Source organism: Triticum dicoccoides, chromosome 2B (assembly GCF_002162155.2).
Source record: "Triticum dicoccoides isolate Atlit2015 ecotype Zavitan chromosome 2B, WEW_v2.0, whole genome shotgun sequence".
NCBI classification, from domain to species: Eukaryota; Viridiplantae; Streptophyta; class Magnoliopsida; order Poales; family Poaceae; genus Triticum; species Triticum dicoccoides.
The window spans coordinates 560,086,469-560,113,387 of record NC_041383.1 but is presented as its reverse complement, the minus strand read 5'-3'; the positions used below and the strand labels follow the sequence as shown (position 1 = coordinate 560,113,387).

Below are 26,919 nucleotides of genomic sequence, written 5' to 3'. Positions count from 1 at the left end.
CTCAACATCTGGAGATTCCTGGGGAGGCCTCCGTTGTGCGTCACCCTTCGAGTTCTGGTGGCACATTGGTGTCGTGGGGTCTTGGCTGCGCTCTGTCCTCATGTCTCATCGATGATATACCGATGTCGTTGCACGGTCTCGAATGTCCGATGTCTTTTGATCGTGCTGGCCTGGTCCTACATAATTCTACGTTCTGGTCGTTCTTGCTTTTGGTGTTGCGCGGTTCTTCATGGAGCTCCTCATCCGGCTTGGGCTCGAGGCTTTGGTATCGGCTCATGGGGGGTTCAGTTCGCTTCTCGCTAACCTCCCCTTCCTCTTCATTTTTTCCTCTTGCTTTTGTTTGTTTGCTTGGGTTGTTGACAATAATGCTAGACTTACGGAAAGAATTTACGCGCTGGTGTTACGGACATGGACGTGGGCTTGTGCGGGTGGCTACAGTTAATAGTAATGCTACATCTATAGGAAATTACGGGGGAGGTTTACAGGGTGACGAGGCATTCTTTCATTGGTCAATTTGGGGGGCACCGGTCCACCCCTGAAAATCAGGGGGCGGAGGTATGATTAGAAGAGAAGGGAGGTCTGTAACTTCCTGTTGATTACCTGTAGGCGTAGGATTATTGATTGCGCCACATCAGTCCGTAGGCTCCGTCGGTAGCAATTTGTCCGTAGATGTAGCACTATTGGCTTGTTACCCTCTGTAAACTGCTGCTTTTGCCATTGGCTAAATGAAATGTTTAGGTGGGCAGTTAGTCCCCTGGCGACCTAAATTCAATGTGCTACACTTTTGCTTATCGGAAACATCCAACGGCTGCAAAAGAACCATCATAATCGTACAAGCGCCCAGGCCAATCTTCCAAACCAAGTGAAAGTGGTGCATGAAGTCTGCACCCTAAACCGCGTGCAAAACAGAAAGTTGAGACGGTCGATCATGGCGTATCACCGGTAGAACACCACGGGCGGCAACCTAAACCCAGATTCCCGCAAGAACGGGACCCCCTCCGGCCGGGCCTCGAGGTCCCGGTAGAACTCGTACTCCGCCTCATAGTCGTGCAGTTCCAGCTCCCGCTTCTGCAGCGTGTGGTAGTGGTGCCGGGCCGCTGCGTCCTTGCCGAACCCGAACACCGACACCCGCTCGCACACGCCGGCCGCGGCCACCACCGCCTGCATCCCCGACGAGTAGTGAAACATGCCCTCCCCGTGCGCCCGCCCCCATTCGTCGGCCGGCCGCCCCGTCTCCCGCACGAATCGCCGCAGCGAGTAGTACTTGACGAGACGCGCGCACAGCGCGTCCAGCCGCGGGTCCGTCACGATCACCGGCGCGGCGCCGGAGGAAGACGCGTTGCACGCGGCGTGCTCCACGAAGTGCGCGCCGCTGCACATGTACGTCAGGATGGGCACGGCGTCCCCGTAGGCGCGGCAGTAGCAGGCTCTGCTGCCCCCGGCGCACCACCGGCTCATTACGTTGCTGTTGAGGAACGCCAGCCCGGTCCTGGCGCCAACGTAGCGCGCGTTCCCTGCGTTGCCCGCCGGCGCGTTGTTGATCCGGATCACGAGCTCGTGGCCGTCGATGTTGTCGCCGCGCTCTGACGTCAGAAGGATGCCGCTGTTGCCGACCACAGCGCACGACGCGTACTTCCCGCCATCGGCGTCCCGCCCGCTGTGCCGGTCGATGGGGCTCTTGATGAGGTCCACGAGCTCGGACATGACGCCGGGGTCGAACCGCTGCCTTCGTAGCCAGTCCCGCAGCCCGCGTACCGCGACGTCGCGGTGCTCCTCCGGAGCTCTCGACATGTTGCCCTCGAGCAGCTTCTTGGCCGCCTGCAGCACGGCCGTCGCCGCCGGGTCGACGGCCGCGAGCTCCATGAGCGTGGCGTCAGCGTCATGTCCTAGTACACCCTCAGCCGGCCCAGCTGTCGTGGTGCCGCGGAGGGTCTGGCCTCCGAGACTGGAGTGTCTCAGTAAGCACTGGAAGGAGATGACCAGGAAGACGGCGACGAGCAAGAGGAGGCTGCAGGCCGTATGGCTCCCACCACCATGCCTCTTCATGCTACGTACGCGCTAATGTTTGGCGCATCGTAGAGAGTACCATTTTATTCGATTAGTTTGGGTCTCGTTCGGTACGATCCAATGAGCTCAATCGTCACTAGCGGCGTCAAACGGCCACGAAGAACGGAGTTGAACATATTTGCGCGTCCAAATTTCTCTCCATTATAGTATCCTTTCCGGACAACCATGGATGACTTTCTTTTGCCTGTACGTGGTTAACAACGCAGATCACAGCGAACACGTACAAATGCGCTACGCATCTTAAGCGTATTTTACTTTTTGTGCACGCAAGTTGGGGATTAGATGGTGTACGATCGGCTCAGTTGCGAAGGTTCCAACACCTGCCTCCCCCAGAGGCCGTGTTTGTTGGCGGTGATCAACTAGTGTGGGGAGAGCCAGAGGTTGGCAACATGGAAGCGCCGATGGAATATTGGGGTGGTGTGCGCTTCGTCGTCCCCGCCACAGAGGTGGTGGAAAGATACCGGCCGGCCGGCCGGTGGTGTAAGATGCCAGACTAGCATTTGGTTATCCTTGCGAGGCGATTTGTGAAAGGATCTAGTTATATCTCATCTAGATGTGAGTAGTACCTTACATCTATGTATAACGTCAGCATTGTTTGTAGTCCATTTTTGTTTGTTTATTTCTCTTTTGTTTGTCGTGGGCCTGTTTGTTTGTCTTGATTTTTTTTTTGAGAATCTCACAAAGCTTTATTACTGAATCATAATGTTCATAGGTACAAAAAGAAGATCGCCGGGTTGTCCTAGCCAAGTGTGTCGGCCAAACCCTAAAGATAACGCATGCTTTGCGAGATTATGGGCCTCCGTATTGGAGGTCCTATACTCATGAGTAAACGAACATGAAATAAAGGTAGTTGCTCTAGTCTTGATTTCCTTGACAATGGCTCCAAATTCTGCTGAGCTTTCCTGTCTGATTGCATCTACCACCACCTTGCAATCGGAGGCAACAAGTAAATGGTTGATATAGAGATCTTCTGAAAGTGCTAATGCCTCCCGAACAGCTAGTGCTTCTAGCACTTGGGGGTTGTGCAGTCCTCTGAAAACGAGAGCTGACGCTCCCATGAACAAACCTCTCTCATCCCTGCAAACCACACCAACTGCGCCAAACGTACCTGGGCGTGACACGGCCGCGTCCACATTGAGTTTGTAGTAATCTGTTGGTGGTGGAATCCACGTACGGGGTCGTGGTACTGCTATCCCATGTGCTTCCTCCTTCTTCTTCTTCAAAAACTCTATGTCTGATAAGTAAGCTTTGATGAAGTTGTCAGTGGCAAACGGAGTCTGGTATATATCCTCATGTATAGCTTTCCGTCTTGCACTCCAAATCGCCCATAAAGTAACAATCATCAACTGAAATTGCTCCGGTGGAAGAGAGTCATTCATGGCAAAGAGCCACAGCCGTGCGTCGGGTTCTGAGGTTGCCCACATGTGCTCGACCATCTCTGCTTCTGAAAGTGCCCACACACACCTAGACACATTACACTCCAGCAAAGAATGCCGCCAGCTATCCTGCCCTCCGCATAGGGAGCAAGCACTCGTAGTGGCCATATGACGATGGTTTAGGACATCTCCCGTAGGGAGTGAGTGTTGTGTTTGACTGTCACGCGCCCCACAGGGGAGCCCCCAACTGGGCTGATCCATTAGCAAACATGGCACGAAGGTGCATATATTTAGCGGCAGAGCGAACAATTCAGATTTTTTTCAACATTTCTTGAAATTGAGATCAACAGTTCTCAAAATTGAGACATGTCTTTGCAAAAATGAGAACACATTTTAAAAATCGAGGCATCTTTTTTTGGAGAGAATAATATTTTTACAAACTTCCAAACATTTTCTGAACATTATCATTTTTTGAAAAATGTATATGCTTTTTCAAAAGTTGAACGTTTTTTTGAAATTTGCAAACAATTTTTGGAAACATAAACATTGTTTCAAACATTTGAACTTGTTTCAAAAAATACACACATTTTTATAAATTGTGATTTTTTTTGAAAAAGATGAACATATTTGAAAATTTTCAAATTTTTTGATAAAAAACAAAAAAAAATGAAAATTTGAATTTTGGAATATTTCCTAGAACTTTTGAATTTACAAAAAAAGAATTAAAAAACGAAAAAAAAGTGAGATCGACTTTTGAAAAATAGAAATAGTAAAAGTAATGGAAAACCGGTGAAGAAAAAAATGATAAAAGAAAAAAACAGAAAAACGAAACAAAAAATGTATTCTAACTACTTGGGCCGGCTCATGTGCGGTTTGCTCGCTGTCGATGGTGGACTTGCAACGGAGACAAAAAAAGGTCGGACCCCTAGTTGCGAGTCGAGGGTGGACTCACAGTTGGAACTAAAAAAGGTCGGGCCCCAGGTGCGAGTCGAGTTTGGACATGTAACCGGGACAAAAAAAAAGGTTGAACCCCCGATGTGAGTCGAGTGTGGACTTGTAACTGGCACAAAAAAGGTCAGGCCTCAGTTGCGAGTCGAACGTGGACTTGCAATCAGGACAAAAAAAGGTTGGCCCCCTGTTGCGCGTTGAGGGTTGACTTGCAGCTGGGACTAAAAAGCTTGGGCTCCAGTTGCAAGTGGAGGGTAGACTTGCAACTCAGACAAAAAAGATTGGACTCGTGGGTGGACTTATAACTGGGACAAAAAAGGTCGGGCCCCAGTTGTGAGTCGAGGGTGGACCTGCAACTTGGACAAAAAAAGGTTGGGCCCAGTTGCGAGTTGAGGTGGATTTTCAACTGGGACAAAAAATCAGGCCCTAGTTTCGAGTCAAGAGTGGACTTTCAACTGGGACAAAAAAGGTTGGGCCCAAGTTGTGAGTCGATGGTGGACTTGCAAGTGGGACAAACAAGGTCGGGCCCCAGTTGCAAGTCGAGGATGGACATGCAACTGGACAATAAAAGGTCGCGCCCAGTTGTGAGTTGAGGGTGGACTTGTAACTGGGACAATAAAAGGTTGGTGTCTAGTTGTGAGTCAAGGGTGAACTTGCAACTAGGACAAAAAGGCCGAGCCTTTGAACTATAGGCTTTTCGGTGAGACCGGATGAAACATGTGGCAAAAATGATGGGGATGACCTAAGCACTTTCCATACTTAAGTGAAACTGACTAAAACCACTCAGAAATTCTGAGAGGAAATCAGTGGGTTATAGAATGTTAGCAAGCGCACTTCGGTGGGATTGAATGTCATCTGGATGAGACTGAGTTTCTAGGTTTTAGGTAGTGGCTCTGTCAAGTGTATCTCGGTGAGTCCGAATGTGGAAGTTTTGGTGGCACCGAGATAGGCTTTAGGGTTTTGGACCAATAGGAATGTGAGGGTGTGGCTGAGGGTTTTGGAGCAATATCTGTAAGCACTTTGAGCAAATAGTTCATGATCAAAATCTCACCCCCTTTTAATAGTATTGGCTTTCCTATGGACTCACTATGATCTTAGATCACTTAACCAAAAAATGTAGAGTCCTAGAGTTTTTGTCAATGCTTTGTCCTTTGCATTTTACCGGTCCACATTCACATCTCGTTTACTTGCCTAAGTTGAACTTTTTCTGAAATAGAATTGAGTAAAACATTAGTACAACAATATCTAGGTTGACATGAATTACCAAAACCACCAAGGAAGCAAATGTTCTTTCACATGCATACCCGGCTGGATATCTTGTTCACTGTCGGGTTCTTGAGCATGTTTATGGAGGCCCCAACAAGCAATCATCTCGCAGCCATCAAGCACCTGCTTTGGTACATCGCAGGCACAATCACACACATATGCGTGTATCACCGTGGCGATAGCGAAATTTGGTCGGCTACGGTAACTCCAACCATGTTGTTGGTGATGTGGACTCCAAGAAGAGCACCTCTAGCGTGTTGTCCTTCCTTGGGAGTAGTCCCGTCCTAGCAATCAGTGAGGCAGAAGGTTGTCACAACTTCTTCATGCGAGGTGGAGTACATTGCGACAGCTACAGCGGCATGTCAGGTGATATGGCTGGCTCGCCTCCTCGGCGAGATGCTAAATCAAGATTTCATCTCTACGCTCATCTTTGTCGATAGCAAGTTGGTGATTTCCCTATGCAAGAACCTAGTGCTTCACGACCGCAGCAAGCACATCAATCTCCGCTATCACTTCAAACATGACTACATCGAACAGGGCACGATGATTTTTTCCAAATTCACAAACATTTTACAAAACATTTGAACTTTTAAAAAAGAAATTGAACTTTGTGTGAACCTTTTTTTGAATTCAAGAACTTTTTTAATGCATGAACTCTTTTTGAATTCGTGACCTTTTTTGCATGTTCATGAACTTTTTTTAAAATCTTCGAACTTTGAAAATTTGTGAACTATTTCAGAAACCATTTCAAATCATGAACTTTTTGCCAATTTATTAACTTTTTCATATTCTTTGAGAAGTCAATTCATAAAACTCAAACGTCAAAGGGTTGAATAGTCAACTGTCAACAGGCCCAATAGTCAGTGCTTGAAATGCAAAACTGTCACCTCACTATCAGTATCCCTAAAAAAACCTGACTTTGATTGAGTTCTTCTGTCTTGCCAAGTACATTGCTTAGTACCGCACTTCGGCCCTAAGTGTAATGCCTACCGGATACCAGCTGCTCCTGCTTCATATGTGCCTCCCAAGAAGGGGCGCAACCTGAAGCCAGAGGACCTTATGACCTTCACTCTAGGGTGCTCTTCCACCGCTCATATTCCGTGTGGGAGGCCCTCACGTGTCTGCTCAGGCCAGCTTTACTAGGGAGGATAAGAAGTCACTGTTCAAGATGATTGGCAATATTTTCAAGATGGGCCAGTCTATTCAGAGGAGGTCAGGTAGAGGATATCAATAGGAGCATTTTGTACAGGTGCAACAAGAAGTTAGATCAGTATGCCATGGGGATGCCTTCTGAGCTAGGATCCGAGGACAAAGATAGTGAGGCGACAGTTTATGAGAACCACTTTGCAGGATATCGCTTTGATGATGACGATGATGCTTTGAGCACCCCACCTCTTGTCTAGTTTTTTTTCTAGCATCGTCTCTTCCCTTTTTGGCATCTTGATGACAAAGGAGGAGAATAGTTCTATTTAGTGTCATTTGTACTTGAGATCACAAGCCTCGTTCTTATTTAGTCGTGTTTCTATTAGCTTGTGAAACTTTTTTATTCAGTCGTGTGGTGTGAGCTACTTCTTATTTATGTTTGTGAGACTTGGTTTTGTTATTAAGTATTGATACTATGCTTTCCTTAATTCATATGTTGTCAAATTTCTTATCATTTTAGCCTTACTTCATATTAAGTACAGAGACTTGTGCATCTATGTACAAGTAATGTGGAGAAACTAGTTTTTCCTTTTTACTCTCACAGTAGTAGCATATTGTACTGTCACCAACAGGATGTGCTTTCAGTACTCTCTGTTGAAGGAAGGAGTTTTTTTGCAAGACCCATGCATGTGTGTTTGACTTAACAAAGCACTGCTCTCTACAATTATATTATTAGCAAGGATTGCAATATAATAGATGCATGTGTCAATTAGGGCATCTCCAAAGCCGACCCGCAAACTGCCCGCATACGTTTGGACCACGCTGTCACCAGCAACATGTGGTTTTAGTACTCTCTGTCAAAGGAAAGGATATCTTTTTGCAAGACCAATGCATGCGTGTTTGACTTAATAAAACACTGCTCTCTATGATTATATTACTAGCAAGGATTGCAATATAATAGATGCATGTGTCAGTTAGGGTCCATTGCCAACCCGCATACATCCAGACCGCGGAAGCCATCCAACGCGGTCCTGTATAGGTCCGCGGTGTGCTCCGGACGTGTTATCTCCCACAAACCGGAGACAAATATGAGGAGCTTTGAGGGAGTCCGAACCACTATCTTTCCCACTTCTAGCGTGACCTTTCACTGCGTACGCCATTGAAGCGGCGTTGTCGGTGTTGTGAACAGCGGGTGTTCATACCCCTGACCACGCACCAGCAAGTTGCAGCCTCCTTGCCGGGAAGAGCATGGCAGAGGATGGGTCCACCCTAAGGCACAGTGAATAAATAGTGTGAAGAAGACCTCCACGCAGGTCATCGAGGGGTACTAAGGATCATATCAAGACCAAGACAAGGATTATCGGGAAGCAGGCTTTCCCAGGAAACACACTTCCACACGCTATCGGCAAGCTCCAGGGTCAGCAAGCCCCGAGCTCCCTGCCATGCTGCACACCTTCCTAATAGGTGGTGGACGCGCAGAGATCTGCCGGCAAGTGGCATACGCATAGGAGGGTAGGTAGAAGTTGTCGGGCCGCATGGTAGATCATCACTTGAGGATTAGCTTTACTAACACCCATCTGCATGCATGTCATGGTAATAAGAGGTAGATGGACCAACGAAACAGGTGGAGCAGGACCCCTTCCCAGCATTCAGCACAACAAGACACATAATAGCACAATAAATGCTTTTGTCCTATACCACCAGGGTTAGGTATGATAATAGTGTAGCCATTATCAACTTGTAATTACCTATTTGCCATTGTTGGTGACCCCTTTGCACTATAAAAAGGAGGCTCATGTCATCATTTAGGGGGATTCAGTCACTGTTAGCTAGCTGCCCCTCAAAGCTCCTTGCCGGCAAGGGCTCGCTCTCTAGAAACAGGACTTGGCACACATATATTCATCAAAGCAGGAGTAGGGTTTTACGCATCTTTGCGACTCGAACCTAGCATATCCACCGTGTGCTGATTGAGGTTGATTGTTGCTCTTTGTGTGTGGTGTTTCCCTTCACTGAACAGAAATGGGCTGATCTTGTGGCCCCATGGATTGTCATACACCGATACGCACCGGCCGAGGGCGCCACCCGCTGCACGCCCGTCTGAACAATGTCCTCGCCGTATTCAAACGCCTCCATTAAACTCGTGTGGAAGTTGATAACCCACAAGTATAGGGGATCACAACAGTTTTCGAGGGTAGAGTATTCAACCCAAATTTATAGCTTCGGCACAAGGGGAGCCAAAGAATATTTGAAGGTATTAGCAGCTAAGTTGTCAATTCGACCACACCTGGAGATTAATTATCTACATCGAAGTGATTAGTAGCACAGTAATATGATAGTTTTGATGATAGTAGCAGTAGCAATAGTAACAGTAACAGTGATAGCAGTGATTTTGTAGCAGTAACAATAGCAGTAGCAAGAGTAGTAACTTAGCAAGAACATTCGTAGGCATTGGATCGGTGACTCCTTGGATGATATTCATCATGAGGCAGTTATAATATAGGGCGATACAACACTAGCTCCAGTTCATAAATATAATGTAGGCATGTATTCCGTAAATAGTCATACATGCTTATGGAAAGAACTTGCATGGCATCTTTTGTCCTACCCTCCCGTGGCAACAGGGTCCTATTGAAAACTAAGGGATATTAAGGCCTCCTTTAATAGAGAACCGGAACAAAGCATTAGCACACGGTGAATAAATGAACTCCTCAAACTACGATCATCACTGGGAGTGGTCCCGACTATTGTCACTCCGGGGTTGCCGGATCATAACACGAGTAGGTGACTATAACTTGCAAGATCATATCTAGACCATGGATAATGGTGATAACATAAACGGTTCAGATCTGAAATCATGGCACCTGGGACCAAAGTGACAAGCATTAATCATGGCAAAGTCATAGCAACATCAATCTCAGAACATAGTGGATACTAGGGATCATGCCCTAACAAAACTAACTCGATTACATGATGAATCTCATCCAACTCCACACCGACCAGCGAGCCTACGAAGGAATTACTCACTCCTCGTGGGGAGCATCATGGAATTGGCGATGGAGATGTGTTGGTGATGACAAAGATCGAAGATCCCCCTCTCCAGAGCCCCAAACGGACTCCAAATCTGGCCTCTCGATGAAGAACATGAGACGGCGGTGGCTCCATCTCGTGAAACGCGATAATTCTTTCTCCCTGATTTTTTTGGAATAATGTAATTTTATAGCGTTCGTCGCAGGGTCATCGGGGCGACTAGGTGGGGACAACCCACCGGGGCGCGCCTGGGGGAGGGGACAGGCGCGCCCTGGTGGGTTGTGCCCACCCAGGTGCCCCCCTCAGGTGGCTCTTGTCTCCAGAAATTCTCTTTATTGATATAAAATATCCTCGCAAAGTTTCATTCCACTCCGAGAACTTTTATTTCTGCACAAAAACAACACCATGGTAGTTTTGCTGAGAACAGCGTCAGTCCGGGGTTAGTTTCGTTCAAATCATGCAAATTAGAGTCCAAAACAAGAGGAAAAGCATTAGGAAAAGTAGATACGTTGGAGACGTATCAACTCCCCCAAGCTTAAACCTTTGCTTGTCCTCAAGCAATTCAGTTGGTAAACTGAAAGTGAAAAAGAAAAACTTTTATGAACTCTTTTGCTCGTGTTTCATAAATAATCTTAAATGGCACCCAGGTTTTCAGCAAAGATTGTAACTAACCATGTCGACAATAACTCCTAAAAATTATATTAACTCATATCAATGACATAATCACTAGAGAGCAATAATAAGATATCTCAAACAGCAACACATTGTCAAAACAAGCATGATACAATATGACAATAGTGGTATCTCGCTAGCCCTTTCTGAGACCACAAAACATAAATGCAGAGCACCCCCAAAGTTCAAGCAACGACTAAACATTGTAATTCATGGTAGAAAAGATCCAGTCAAGCTGCACCCAACATTAGCTACACACAATGCATTAGCATGACAACAGTGCTCTCAGGTTCTGGCGCTTATTTGAGAAGGTGATGACACAACAGAAAAGTAAATAGATAGTCCCTTCGCAGAGGTAAGCAGTGATTTGCAGAGGTGCCAGAGCTCAAGTTTTTAAACAGAGGTAAATGAAATTTTGAGACATGCACCCTTCTCATTTACTTCACGACTATCAGTTATAAATATCTTCCATGCTAAACACGCTAGTGGCAGTTCCCAAGCGGAAATGTAAAGGTTATGACTCCATTGAGAGTCTTTGTTTGATTATTTGCAAGCTCTTTTCTTTTTGCAGTTTGGGACTGGGCATCCCTATTACCGCCCTTTTCTCGTGCGATGGCGAGTGAATAAACACTCAACCTGAGAATAACCCGCTTGGCATGGAAGATACCGACTACCTCGTTTCATTCCATGAACGATCCAGTCACACAAAAAGGATATTTATTTGAAGTTTTTGGAGATGGTACATGAAAATTTACTTAGGACGGCAGGGTAATACCGCATATAGGTAGGTATGGTGGACTCATCTGGAATAACTTGGGTTTCAGGTTTTTGATGTACAAGTAGAGTTCCCACTTAGTACAGGCGAAGGCTAGCAAATAGGTTGAGAAGCGGCCAGCTAGAGAGCAACAACAGTCATGAAGATGCATTAGGCATAAGTAACATTGGATACTAGCATGAGTAGGATATGAACACCATGAACATAAATATCATAGAGGCTATGTTGGTTTTGATTCAACTACATGCATGAACATGTGCCAAGTCAAGCCACTTGAATATTTAGAGGAGGATACCATATCATCATACTATATCACAATTATTTTAATGCAATGTTGATATCCAAGATAAATCATTATCCACTCCTAGCTACTTATGCATGGCATGAGAAACTATAATCTCTAATTGTGATTGCAAACATGTTTGATCATAATAGGCTTAATCATGGATACTAGGTTAAACATATTTACAAAAACAGAACAAGTCGAGTTCATACCCGTTTCTCTCTACCACTGCCGGTTCATCTAATATCGTCATTATTGCCGTTCACTTGCACGACCGAACGATTTGAAAATAATAATAGTGCAAGAGTGCTGTGGACTAAGCTGGAATCCGCAAACATTTTATTCAAGAGGTAATATGGGCTCTTTATCAGATCAATAATGCAAATGAGAGCCACTCAATATTTTCATGGTTGTCTTCTCCTCGGTATGACTCAATAAAAAGAAAACAAATTCAGAAAAACACACTGGAATATTTTTGGAGTTTTTGGTTTTTCGTAAACGAGCAAATGAAAAGAGAAAAGCAAAAATGAGAAAAACTATTTACACGGGAAAGCTCCCAACAAGTAAAAGAAGAACAAGGAAATCTTTTTGGGTTTTCTTTTTAGTGCTACAATAATTTAAACTAGAAAGAAAAATAAAAAAGAAGCAAGAAACATATTTTTGGATTTTCTCAAAGTTTTTCAAATACACAAGAAGAAAGCAAGAAAATAAATTAAACATGGATGATACAATGAAAAAGTGTGGACACCGACAACTGGAATGAAATGTGTGAACATGAATGTAATGTTGGTGGGAATACGTACTCCCCCAAGCTTAGGCTTTTGGCCTAACTTGGTAATCACCAGTTGTAGAAACCGTGAGGTCCAATGTTGAAGTGCTGGAGAGCAGGCACCATAGGGTCCCACTGTTGAGGCTCCTCCTGTGCCACAGCCAGGTTGTTCCCGTAAGCGACAATGTCCTCAGGCATATTCCTATATCCGCCCCTGGCAACATGATCAAACAAAGCAGGTGCAGGAAAGTGAATAATATCACAAGGTTTCTCACTGAAAGCTAAGTTGTAAGGCATATCAATATTAGGGTAATCAACAGCAATAAACTGGTGGTCCTCCATAGCTGCTCTATCTAAGTAAGCTCTGGGCAAAGGATGATCATGCTGACGTATCTGCACATTGAAGTGAGTCGCCAAGCGAGCAACGTAAATGCCCCCATGTATTTTAGCCTTCAATCTGTTAAGGTGAAGGCAACGTGCCACAATAGCTCCCAAGCTATAAGTGTTGTTGCCATAAAGTGCGCGACGCAAAACAGCAAAGTCTGGGGCGCTAAGTGCGCCCACCTTCTCTCTCGCTAGCAAGCACTTTGCAATAAATATGGTAAAATAATGCACGGCAGGAAACTGCAAGCTAATAGCGGTGGTGCTCGATACTCCTCTCTCATCCCCCACTATTAGAGTACGGTAAAAAACTTCAAACTCTAAGGGTTTAGGTTCTACCAAATGCCCATTAGAAGGAAGAGCACGCCTATGTCACAAAATTTAGTAAGTGGGATCTGGCAGGTTTCATCATATAAATTAAACGACACCTTAGGGGGATTATTTCTAGAATGAAAATGAAAGTTTTGCACAAAGGAATTTGTGAGGAGATGATATTGTTCGCATTCGGATGCGATGAAGTCGGTGAGGCCGGCATTAGCAGCATATTGTGTGAACTCTTGAAGGATTTCATCCCCTTCCATGACGCATTATGCGGCCACTCGCATGGCCGTAACTCCGCCAACCTCCGGTTATGGAGATCATTGTCAGATGAATCCCCAATAACCCCCTTGGAGTTCTTTCTGGAAGCAAACTTCCTAAAGAAACTCATCTTTTTCCTATGAACAAAATTCTGAAATTTTTAGTCCACAAATTTTTTCTCAACATAACTTCACAAAAATGATAGCAACTACTCATAGGGATGTATAGAGGCCATAGCAAGCATTCAAACTACTTAGAACTCTAAGAATTCAACATGCAAGCTCATCTACAACAGCACCAAGAGTAGCTAATTATTCCAAATATAAACCACTAAAACAAAAACTAATTGGACACATGGAGGAGTCATATACCAAGCAACAAATCCCCGAAACAGTTTCAGAAACGGAGCTTCGAGCAAAGAGATTGAAATCCACGGTTTCGGGAGCAAGAACACGAGGAAGAGAGTGATAGTAATTTTTTCTGGGTGAATGGAGTGATGTGGGAAGAAGTAAGTGAGGGGGCCCACGTGGGGACCACAACCCACCAGGGTGTGCCTGGGGGTCCTGGCGCGCCTGGGTGGGTTGTGCCCACCTGGTGTACGTCCCTCTGATATTATTTGCACCAGAAATTTAGAAATATTCAGAAAAAAATTGTATTAAATTTTCAGAGCATTCTGAGAACTTTTGTTTTTGGGTCATTTTTTTATTGCACGAAAAACTCAGAAAACAGACAAAGCATGGCATTTTATTTCATTTAACTAAGAAAAACAGAAAATAAAAGGTAGGGACAAAAGGTAGCGCTTACTAAATTTATTAACCTCATACCTCTAAAAAATGATCCATTAATAAGGTTGATCAAGTCTTATTAACAACCACTTTCAATTAGCATGAAACCAAAGAACTTTCGTAAATCACTAAGTTAACTCAATGGGGATATGAATGTCCCAAACAATAAGCATTTCATATTTCTTTTTAACAGTAGGTAGAGCTAGTTGAAAACTTCCAATAGTGATTGTCGGAGATTTTTCAATAACATTAATACCATTCACTTGGAATTGTTTCTTTGGAAAGTGCACCGTATGCTCTTTACCATTGATATGAAAAGTGACCTTGCTTTTATTGCAATCAATAACAGCCCCTGCAGTATTAAAGAAGGGTCTACCAAGGATAATCGACATGTTGTCGTCCTCGGGCATCTCAAGTATAACAAAGTCAGTCAAAATAGTAACATTAGCGACAACAACAGGCACATCCTCACAGATACTGATATGTATGGCAGTTGATTTGTCCGCCATTTGCAAAGATACTTCAGTAGGTGTGAGTTTATTCAAATCAAGTCTTTTATATAAAGAAAAAGGCATAACACTAACACCAGCTCCCAAATCATATAAAGCAGTTTTCACATAATTTTTTTTCAATGGAGCAAGGTATAGTTGGCATTCCCGGATCTCCAAGGTTTTTAGGTACTCCATCTTTAAAAGTGTAATTAGCAAGCATAGTGGAGATTTCAACTTCCAGTATTTTTCTCTTATTGGTGATGATGTCTTTCATATACTTTGCATAAGGAGGCATTTTTAAGATATCAGTTAAGCGAGTTCGCAAAAAGACTGGCCTCGGCATTTTAGCAATGCATTCAAATTCTTCACCATCTTTCTTTTTGGTTGACTTAGGTGGAAAGGGCATAGGTTTTTGAACCCATGGTTCTCTTTCCTTACCATGTTTTCTAGCAACAAAGTCTCTTTTATCATATCTTTTATTCTTGGGGTGTGGGTTATCAAGATTAACAGCTGGTTCTATCTCAACATCATTGTCTGATTCTTTGTTATTTGGTTGAGTGTCTTCATGAACCCCATCATTATCTTTTTCATTATCAGAAGGTGAGTTTTCATTACGAGATTGAGTTTCAGCATCAGAGATAGAAACTTCATTATCATTATCAGGTGGGTTTTCTATTTTAGGTTCACTAGAGGCAGGCAAAGTCCTATTATTTTTCTTCCTCTTTTTCTTTTCAGAAGGACTAGGTGCATTAGTGTTAATTCTTTGAGAGTCTTGTTCAATTCTCTTTGGGTGACCCTCAGGATAAAGTGGTTCCTGAGTCATTTTACCTCCTCTTGTTGCTACTCTAACAGCAAAGTCACTTACATTATTGTTCACTTCATCAAGTAACTCCCTTTGAGATTTAGCAACTTGTTCTAATTGAGTTTGAACCATAGAGGCATGATTCCCTACACCTCTAACATCATTTGAGATTGTAAATAACAAGTCACTTAAGTGAGCAATCATATCAGAGTTGTATTTCAATTGTTTCATAACATTTGCATTGAAGTGATCTTGCTTTCCAATGTAATTATCAAACTCATAAAGGCATTGACTAGGATGTTTATTATGAGGATCATCACTATCATTGAATTTCATTAAAGATTTTACCTCTACCACCTTAAGTGGTGGTGGTGCTTCAAGCCCATATATTTCTTCGATAGGTGGTAAAATTTTAACATCCTCAGCTTTAATACCTTTTTCCTTCATAGATTTGTTTGCCTCTTGCATATCTTCAGGACTGAGATATACGATACCCCTCTTCTTCGAAGTGGGTTTAATAGGTGTTTCAGGAGGAGTCCAATCATCTTAATTTTTCAATATGTTATTCGATAATTCTTCAGCTTGCCCAATAGTCCGTTCCCTAAAAACACAACCAGCACAACTATCTAGGAAATCCCTAGAAGCATCGATTAGTACATTATAGAAGATATCAATAATTTCATTTTTCTTAAGAGGATGATCAGGCAAAGCATTAAGCAATTGGAGAAGCCTCCCCAACCTTGTGGGAGACTCTCTTCTTCAATTTGCACAAAGTTAAATATTTCCTGCAAGGCAGCTTGTTTCTTATGAGCATGGATATATTTTTCAGAGAAGTAATAAATCATATCCTGGGGACTACGCACAACCAGAGCAAGATTATTGTACCAAGCTTTAGCATCACCCTTTAATGAGAATGGAAATAACTTGAGAATATAATAATATCTAATCTTCTCATCATGAGCAAAGATGGTGGTTATATTATTCAACTTAGTAAGATGTGCCACAATAGTTTCAGTTTCATAACCATGGAAAGGATCAGATGCAACCAAAGTAATTAACTCTAGGTTAACAGAGAATTTATAATCCTTATCATCAATAAATATAGGTGAAGTAGCAAACTTAGGATCACATTTCATCTTAGCATTCAGAGATCTTTCTTTATACTTACATAATGATTTTTCTAGACCATCTCTATCCTTACAAGCAAGAATATCTCTAGTTGCCTCCTCACTCATAGTATAACCTTCCGATATCTTTGGCAATTCATATCTAGGAGGACTAGTTCTAGTAGGTGTTTCAAGATTTTCAGTTTCAAGTTCATCATCAGACTCAACAATATCATGTTGTCTTGCTCTAGCAATTTATTCATCAAGAAATTCACCTAATGACACATCATCATCAAGAAAGGTACTAGCATCATCATGCGTAGAATTTATAGCAGAAGTAGCATCATCAACAACTTGCGACATATCAGAATTAATAGCATGTGCTGGTGTTGCAAGTTTACTTATAATAGAAGGTGAATCTAAAGCGGAGCTGGAAGGTAGTTCCTTACCTCCCCTCGTCTTAGAGGGAAAAAACTTAGTCTTAGCATCCTTCAGATTCTTCATAGTGATAATATGATAATAACCCCAAGTGACTCAACAAATATTGCTATGCTTCCGGCCGGCAATGGCACCAGAAAAAGGTCTTGATAACCCACAAGTATAGGGGATCACAACAGTTTTCGAGGGTAGAGTATTCAACCCAAATTTATAGATTTGACACAAGGGGAGACAAAGAATATTTGAAGGTATTAGCAGCTGAGTTCTCAATTCAACCACACCTGGAGATTAATTATCTACAACAAAGTGATTAGTAGCACAGTAATATGATAGTTTTGATGATAGTAGTAGCAGCAATAGTAACGGTAACAGTGATAGCCGTGATTTTGTAGCAGTAACAATAGCAGTAGCAACAATACTAACTTAGCAAGAACAATATAAGGTAAATTCGTAGGCATTAGACCGGTGACTCGTTGGATGATATTCATCATGAGATAGTTATAACATAGGGCGATACGGCACTAGCTCCAGTTCATAAATATAATGTAGGCATGTATTCCGTAAATAGTCATATGTGCTTATGGAAAGAACTTGCACGACATCTTTTGTCCTACCCTCCCGTGGCAGCGAGGTCCTATTGGAAACTAAGGGATATTAAGGCCTCCTTTTAATAGAGAACCAGAACAAAGCATTAGCACACGGTGAATACATGAACTCCTCAAACTATGGTCATCACCGGAAGTGGTCCTGACTATTGTCACTACGGGGTTGCCGGATCATAACACGTAGGTGACTATAATTTGCAAGATCGGATCTAGAACATGGATATAATGGTGATAACATAAATGGTTCAGATCTGAAATCATGGCACCCGGGCCCAAAGTGTCAAGCATTAATCATGGCAAAGTCATAGCAACATCAATCTCAGAACATAGTGGATACTAGGGATCATGCCCTAACAAAACTAACTCGATTACATGATGAATATCATCCAACTCCTCACCGACCAGCGAGCCTATGAAGGAATTACTCACTCCCGGTGGGGAGCATCATGGAATTGGCGATGGAGATGTGTTGGTGATGACGAATATCGAAGATCCCCCTCTCCGGAGCCCCAAACGGACTACAGATCTTGCCTCCCGATGAAGAACAGGGGATGGCGGCGTCTCGTGAAACGCGATAATTCTTTCTCCCTGATTTTTTTGGAATAATGTGATTTTATAGCATTGGTTTCAGGGTCATTGGGGCCACTAGGTGGGGAAAACCCACCGGGGCACACCTGGGGGGGGGGGGCAGGCGTGCCTTGTGCCCACCTAGGTGCCCCCCTCAGGTGGCTCTTGGCTCCAGAAATTCTCTTTTATTGATATAAAAAATCCTTGCAAAGTTCCATTCCATTATGAGAACTTTTAATTCTGTACAAAAACAACACCATGGTAGTTCTGGTGAAAATAGCGTCAGTCCGGGGTTAGTTTCATTCAAATCATGCAAATTAGAGTCCAAAACAAGAGGAAAAGTGTCAGGAAAAGTAGATACGTTGGAGACCTATCAGAAGCCGAGAAACCAACTTTGGCCACATGCCCGCTCACGAGCGGGCCGACATTAAACACAACATCAGGCAAGCTCCTCGCATCCGCCCGCTATTTTAAGGAGGCCAGACCTTGGGCAAGAACCGCACCAATGCACCGCTCCCCACCTCCTCCTTCCAGCATTTTCTCCAGCCTTACGATGGCTTCCGACAAATAGGAAGAGCAGTTTTCCAGCATAAAAGCCAGCTGGGTGGCCAACCGAGTAGGATAGGTACGAGTGAGGCAGCTCGCTGATCTACCTCCCTCACCAGGCCTGGCGGAGCAAGTTGCCACCCCATGCCGGCGCGTGCTTCGCCAACTCGCCACTACAGGCCAGCTCACGGAGGAGTGGCGATCGTGCTAGGTCAGCTCACGGTTTCGCGCCTCCCGTGCCTACGACCATGCCATCCACCGTCAACGCACGTGTAGCCACGCGCTGCCGGCAGAGAAAGAAGCCAACTACTTGAGCATTGATGACATGGCGGCCAGCACGTCTGCGCTGGCCGCCATCATCGAGGAGAATTAGAACACGGGAGGCCATCACCACTTTAGTCCCATGAAGGCCACCTCTTAGGCACCGCCTGCATACACAACTGGTGTCTTGCCCTCTCGTCGGCCACCATCGTCCCCTTACCCAAAAACCAATCCTGGCTCGTGCGGCATAGGGACCCTTCCCCTCCGGCTGAAGGATCAGGTGACGGTTCCACTCTAATGAGCAGTCGGGAAACGAGAAGTCCTTTGCGCTGAAGCATATAGGGCTCACCGCTGCTGGTTATGGGGACGACGTTGGAGATCCGCCGCGACTTCAGTATATTCTAACTCTATTAAAGGAAACAAAAAATTTGCAAGACCCATGCATATGTGTTTGACTTTACAAAGCACTGCTCCCCAAGTATATATATTAGCAGGGATTGCAATATATTAGTAGATGCATGTGTCAGTTAGCATCTTGTTGACTTGAGCGCTTTTTTCAATCTGTACAGATTAAGAGCAGGATTAATTAATGAAACTTAGGATGAATCATTTTGGTGCGCATGATGACAACACGGGCCAACACAAGGCCACACACGACTAATGAGTCTTTTTCGTCGGCCCTGCACATTCTTTAGGTCTGAGATTTTCTACCCTAGATTGGATAGGGTACTTTTGTTATATCAAGGTGTAGCAGTATTTGTTTAGCAAAGTGCTGGGGCGGATGTTTCTCTTGATTTTGTAGTGTAACCTGGTGCATAGTATGGTGTGTATGTGTTTGACTGTAAGGTGCTAGGGCACTAATAATGCAGAACCAACTATTCACCAACTTTAGCTTGGCAGATACTCACCATTGGACGAGACGACCTACAGAATTATTTCCCTCGATATTCCTAGAGGTCTCCGCCAAGGGTGATTAGGGTTTGCGGGTGGACTTTGGCGGCGCATGCTGATCTTCGGCATAACGCACATGCTTTCTGGCTAGAAGATGGCAACATCATCGGGCCATGGCAACGGGAAAGAGCTCATGTCGCCCTGTGCGGCGGGGGAGATTTTAGAGGAGGCTCTTGGTAAACTGGACATCACAGAGGAGGAGGCCATGCCGCTTGTTCTTGAGATATGGATGAAGGGGTGCAGGAGAAGTGGATGCTGGCTGGGAAAGTGCTGCACCGAAAGATACTACACATCCATACAATTACCAGTGCACTTCGTCCAGCTTGGGGGAACCCTAAAGGTCTGATATTTAGATCTGTTGGAGAAAAGATGTTTGTGGCAGAGTTTGCTAGTCAGATAGATCGGGATCGTGTCTGGGAAGGGGCGTCGTGGCATGTTAGTAAAAACACTGCCGTCTTGGTCGAGTTTGATGAATGCATCCGACCTTCTGAATTGAGGTTTAACAAGATTTATATGTGGGCGAGGGTTGTTAATCTGCCCTTTAACATGCGTGATGATAAGTGGTGTGTTGCTATTGCTAAGAAGATTGATGAGCAGGCATCTTGCATGTAGTTTCATCATGATAATGGCTACCTTAGAGCCAGAGTGCCAATTGATGTGGAAAAACCACTAAGGTGTTGGATTCTGATTGAGTCGGTGTGGAGGAAGAAGATGGACCCCTATGATATTCAATATGAGAATGTTCCACACTTCTGCTTCTCATGTGGACGTTTGGGCCACTTTGATTGCATTGTCAGTCCCCAGGGACTCATGATGCCAATGGGGATCTCCCCTTTGGGAAAGGACTGAGGGCACTGATGACCCACAAGTATAGGGGATCAATCTTAGCCCTTTCGATAAGTAAGAGTGTCGAACCCAACGAGGAGCAGAAGGAAATGGCAAGTGGTTTTCAGCAAGGTAATGTTTGCAAGCACTGAAATTGTCGGTAACATGTAGTTTGATAGCAAGATAATTTGTAACAAGCAAGTAACACTAACGGTAAATAAAGTGCAGCAAGGTAGCCCAATCCTTTTGTGGCAAAGGACAGGCCAAAATGGTCTCTTATAATAAGCAAAGCATTCTTGATGGTACACGGGAATTTCATCTAGTCACTTTCATCATGTTGGTTTGATTCGTGTTCGCTACTTTGATAATTTGATATATGGGTGGACCGGTGCTTGGGTGTTGTTCTTACTTGAACAAACCTCCCACTTATGATTAACCCCCTCCCAAGCATCCGCAACTATGAGAAAAGTATTAAGACAGAAATCTAACCATAGCATTAAACATATGGATCCAAATCAACCCCTTATGAAGTAGCGCATAAACTAGGGTTTAAGCTTCTGTCACTCTAGCAACCCATTATCTAATAACTACTCGACAATGCATTCCCTTAGGCCCACAGATGGTGAAGTGCCATCTAGTCGACGTTCACATGACACCACGAAGGGAATCACAACATACATATCATCAAAATATCGGACACATATGAAATTCACATGATTACTTGCAACATGATTTCTACCGTGACCTCAAGAACAAAAGTAACAACTCACAAATGATATTCATGCTCCTGATTGGAGGGGTATTAAATAGCATAATGGATCTGAATATATAATATTCCACCAAATAAACCATATAGTAATCAACTACAAGATGTAATCAACACTATTAGTCACCCACAGGTACTAATTTGAGGTTCCGATACAAATATTGAACACAAGACATGAACTAGGGTTTGAGATGAGATGGTGTTGTTGAAGATGTTGATGGAGATTGGCCTCCCAAATATGAGAGGGTTGTTGGTGATGATGATGGCTTCGATTTCCCCCTCCGGGAGGGAAATTCCCCCGGCGGAATCGCTCTACGGGAGGGCAAAAGTGCTCCTGCCCAAGTTCCGCCTCGAGATGGCGGTGTTCTGTCCCGAAAGTCCTATCGTTATTTTTTCTAGGTAAAAAAGACCTTAAATACCAGAAGATGGGCACCGAAGGTGGGGTGGGCTGGCCACAACCCACCAGGGCGCGCCTGGGGGGGGGGGCTGGAGCACCCTGGTGTCTTGTGGTCACCAGGTGCCCCCCTCTGGTAGTTGTTTGCTCCATTATTTTTATATATTCCAAAATAATTCTCCATAAGTTTTCATCTCATTTGGAGATGTGCATAATAGGTATCTCTGACGTAACTTTTTCAAGTCCAAAATTCCAGCTGCCTGCATTCTCCCTCTTTATGTAAACCTTGCATAATATGAGAGAAAAGGCATTAGAATTACTCCATAAAGCATTATTATGCATAAAAACACTATAAATAACAGTAGGAAATCATGATGCAAAATGGATGTATCAACCCCCCCAAGCTTAGACCTCGCTTGTCCTCAAGCGAAAGCCGATATCGAAAAACATGTCCACATGGTTTGAGAGAGAGGTGTCGATAGAAACAAAATATGGACATAGTAGCAACTTTTCTACATATGCCTTTTCTTAGGCATTAGTTGTAGGCATCCCCTTCTCTTCAAGGAATTTCTGCGCCCGGTTCCTGATCAAGTTTCATGCTTATTATTATAAGAGCAACAAACTTTACCATAGAGCTTTTATCAAATAACTTTTATCATATAACTCCTCCTGAACAAGTAACAATTCATCACAACATCGAAGTATAAAGCATAAACTTTATTTAAAACCAACAGACTATGTTCTTACTCAACTTTGCAACTACAATTCATCATATTTTCAGGAAGGGTCTCGTATCGGAGCCTTTTGGGAAAGTCCACATACTCAACCATCTTTTAATCTATGATAGCTAACACTCACAACATACCCATGAGCAAAAAGTTTCAACCGGACACATAGAAAGATAGGGGCTTATAGTTTTGCCTCCCAATGTATTCACCTCAAGGGTGATGTCAACAATAATAACTCATGCTCACTCATATCCAACTGGATATATGTGCCTAGATCTTTCCTCACCACATGATGCTTGCAAAGAGAGAAAATAAAAAGGAATAGGGAAGAATACTTTGACTCTTGCATAAAAGTAAATACATAAAAGTAAAAGATAGGCCCTTAATAGAGGGAAGCAGAGGTTATCATGCGCTTTTTAGTTTGTATGCTCAATCCCTTAATGCAAAATAACGTCACGTTATATTGCCCCTTATGATAGCAACCTTTATTATGCAGTCCATCGCTTTTATTACTTTTCCATCACAAGTTTGTACAACACTCAATTTTCTCTTCCACTAAATGATCAAACACATTTAGAAGCAATTTTCATTGCCTTATTGCACCGACGACAACTTACTTGAAGGATCTTACTCAATCCATAGGTAGCTCTGGTGGACTCTCAAAACATGAGTTTGGGTTTAGGGTTTTTGGATGCACAAGTAGTATCTCTAATTAGTGCGAAATTTTGGCTAGCAAAGATATTGAGCAAGAACCACATGTTGAAGGATCTATGACAATATAACTTCTATGTGAATATGAACAAACATAAATTACAATGTTGTCTTCCTTGTCCAACATCAACAATTTTGACATATAATATTTAATGGGGGCTCACAATCATAAAAGATGTCCAAGATAGTGTATTTTCATGTGAATCTTCTGTCCCCTTATTAATTCTTTCATGAGTTGCATCATTAACCAATAATATGTTTGTCAATCTCCAATAAATTTTACCACCTATAATTTTCCTTATGTGATGTCATTACTTACCATAAGATTAGCATATGATCCTTTTCATTTGTTTCCTTTTGTTTGATTGCAACATGAAAGTAAAGAAGCAAAAGCTTAAACTAAACTTTATTATATAAATCACTCGATTACATAGATAGATAGATCACGAAACTAAGACTCAAAAATAGATCATACTAAACTTTTATTCAACTAAATCATGAAATAACTAAGGATTGAACTAAAATAGGTAAAGGTAATAAAAGTGATGGTGCTACGATACCGGGGCATTGATGACCCACAAGTATAGGGGATCAATCGTAGTCCTTTTGATAAGTAATAGTGTCGAACCCAATGAGGAGCAGAAGGAAATGACAAGCAGTTTTTAGCAAGGTAATGTCTGCATGCATTGAAATTATAAGTAACGAGTAATTTGATAGCAAGGTAATTTGTAACGAGCAAGTAACGATAACGGTAAAAAAAGTGCAGCAAGGTATCCCAATCCTTTTGAGGCAAAGGACAGACCAAAATGGTCTCTTATGATAAGCAAAGTGTTCTTGAGGGTACACGGGAATTTCATCTAGTCACTTTCATCATGTTGGTTTGATTTGTGTTTGCTACTTTGATAATTTGATATGTGTGTGGACCAGTGCTTAGGTTTTGTTCTTACTTGAGCAAACCACCCACTTATGATTAACCCCCTCACAAGCATCCGCAACTACGAGAAAAGTATTAAGAATAAACTCTAACCATAGCATTAAACTTTTGGATCCAAATTAGCCCCTTACGGAATAACGCATAAACTAGGGTTTAAGCTTCTGTCACTCTCGCAACCCATCATCTAATAACTACTCCAAAATGCATTCCCTTAGGCCCAAGTATGGTGAAGTGTCATGTAGTAGACGTTCACATGACACCACTAAGGGAATCACAACATACATAACATCAAAATATCGAACACATATAAAATTCACATGATTACTTGCAACAAGATTTCTCCCGTGACCTCAAGAATAAAAGTAACTAATCACAAATGATAATCATGCTCAAGATCAGAGGGGTATTAAATAGCATAATGGATCTAAACATATAATCTTCCACCAAATAAACCATATAGTAATCAACTACAAGATGTAATCAACACTACTAGTCAACCACAAGCACCAATCTATAATTCCAGTACAAAGATTGAACACAAGAGATGAACTAGGGTTTGAGAGGAGAAGGCGCTATTAAAGATGTTGATGGAGATTGCCCTGCCTAAGATGGGACAGTTGTTGGTGGTGATGATGATGATGATTTCCCCCTCCGAGAGGGAAGTTCCCCCGGTGGAATCACTGGGAAAAAGTGATCCTGCCTAAGTTCTGCCTCAAGACGGCGGCGCTTCGTTTCGAAGGTCCTCTCCTTATTTTTTCTAGGTCAAAATGACTTATATACCAGAAGAGGGGCACCGGAGGTGGGCCGAGGAGGGCACAACCCACCAGGGCGCGCCTGGGCTCCTTGGCGCGCCCAGTTGGGTTGTGCCCACCTGGTGTGCCCCATCTGGTAGTTATTTGCTCCAATAATTCTTATTTATTCCATAAAAATTCCTCCTGAAGTTTCAGCTCATTTGGAGTTGTGCAGAATAGGTAGCCTGACGTAGCTTTTTCAGGTCCAGATTTACAGCTGCCAGAATTCTCCCTCTTTAGGTGAACCTTGCATATTATGAGAGAAAAGGCATTAGAATTACTCCAAAAAGCATTATTCACTAGTGCAAAGACCTGCTATACAAACGGTTTTTAACCCCTCTCCGCGACGGCGTTTGGAACCGTCGTCAAGTGAGTGTTGGAGATGGGGGGCCCTTCCCACACTACCCAGAAACCATCGGGGATCGGCCCTCCTGGCACACAGGCTGGGGCAAAATGAGCTCGTGTGCGATCTGGCGGGGCATCGAAACCCAATTGTTTCCGTTCTTATGTGCATCCCACACGGTAAATCCCAGAATAACTTTTCCATTTGTATGTATATCACACACAGTTTTTTGTGTGGAAACGTTTGTGCAGGGTGGCCTAACACAAACAGTTCTCTGCCGAAAGCCGCATGTGATTTTTGTTGATCGAACATGCCTACTTTCTAGAAACCGCACGTGTTGTGTGAGTTCATCTCCCATGGTGCCGCCTGAGTAACCGTCTGCAATAGAAACCCCCAATAAGCAGGGTAATTAGCCTATTATTGATAATCCATGTACTAATCAAATTGATATTTCTTATACAACACCACCAGATATTTCATATCCGTATAACAACAATTATGATTTCATAATCGAATTACATTAGATAGCTTCGGCACTCAGTTCTACCATTACACAACAGCACCAAGTTTCACATGCAACATCAAAAGCCTTTGGAAAGTAGCATCATACACGATAAATAGATAGATGAATCTCATCTAGGAAACTACTGAAGCGGAAGGCAAATATTGAGCCTTTAGTGAGGTTGAATGTCCTTGCAACTTTAGGCAAGTGGCTATGGACAATTGCACGCCCAACCTTCGTCCTCTTCAGCAAGACTTCAATATTGTACCATGGGTGTTGAATTAATACCTTCCTTGCCTCTTGACCATGCAGGTGGTTTGAGAGGTAATCATCGGTGAACTGCTTTGAAAAGTACTGAAAACAAAGAAATGCATAAATCGCTGCTATAAATTTTGAAATGGCGCAAGGGGTAAAAACAAGGTAAAAGAGTTAGTACCATCCTATAGTTGACAGATGTCTTCTTCATTGTGCAAACAAAGATCTTGCTGTTATTTGTCACAAGTTTCTTCATCCTAACAATATTTTTGAGTTTCTTAACTTGACTGATATTCATGGACATCTCATTTCCCCATATGCAAAATGGGTCGAATAGTGGGTCTAAGCCTCTGACAGTAGGACCTACATGTGCAAGACCAAATTGTAAGAAACCTAAATATTAGAATGATTCTTGCAACTGCACAATAATGTGCTATTAGCCAAAGGACCATGCTTGAACAAACCTCGATGGTAAACCGCGGTGTCTCCCATTGTTTCCCTGCAACACACATAAGGAAGATCTTGATCAGGTTAATTGAAAGTTGTCATACTATCAGTAGAATATGTATTTAGTACAGCCAAATTCGATTTATTTCACATGTGTAACAATACAAAATTGTACCCACAACAAATGAAAATCAAATTGCAGAATTGAACCAAACAGTTAAATGGACAACAGATCAAATGAACCAAAATAGTTAAGTGAGCATGGCATTGCAGAATAGAAACATGTACTAGAAGATAAGATAGTTAACAAAACAAAGAATGCTTGAGAACACTACTACGAAATGTAGCAATTCTTGGACCAAACTGTTAACTGGACATTACATTT

General features: G+C 43.2%; 1 protein-coding gene across 1 annotated transcript; it reads right to left on the bottom strand.

Moving 5' to 3' along the window:
• Positions 1–794: 794 nt before the first annotated feature.
• On the bottom strand, positions 795–2,046 carry LOC119368009 (sialyltransferase-like protein 3). Its single transcript, XM_037633369.1, has one exon. It carries the CDS (start codon positions 2,044–2,046, stop codon positions 937–939), a length of 1,110 nt encoding a protein of 369 aa, XP_037489266.1. The 3' UTR covers positions 795–936.
• Between the last annotated feature and the right edge of the window lie 24,873 nt (positions 2,047–26,919).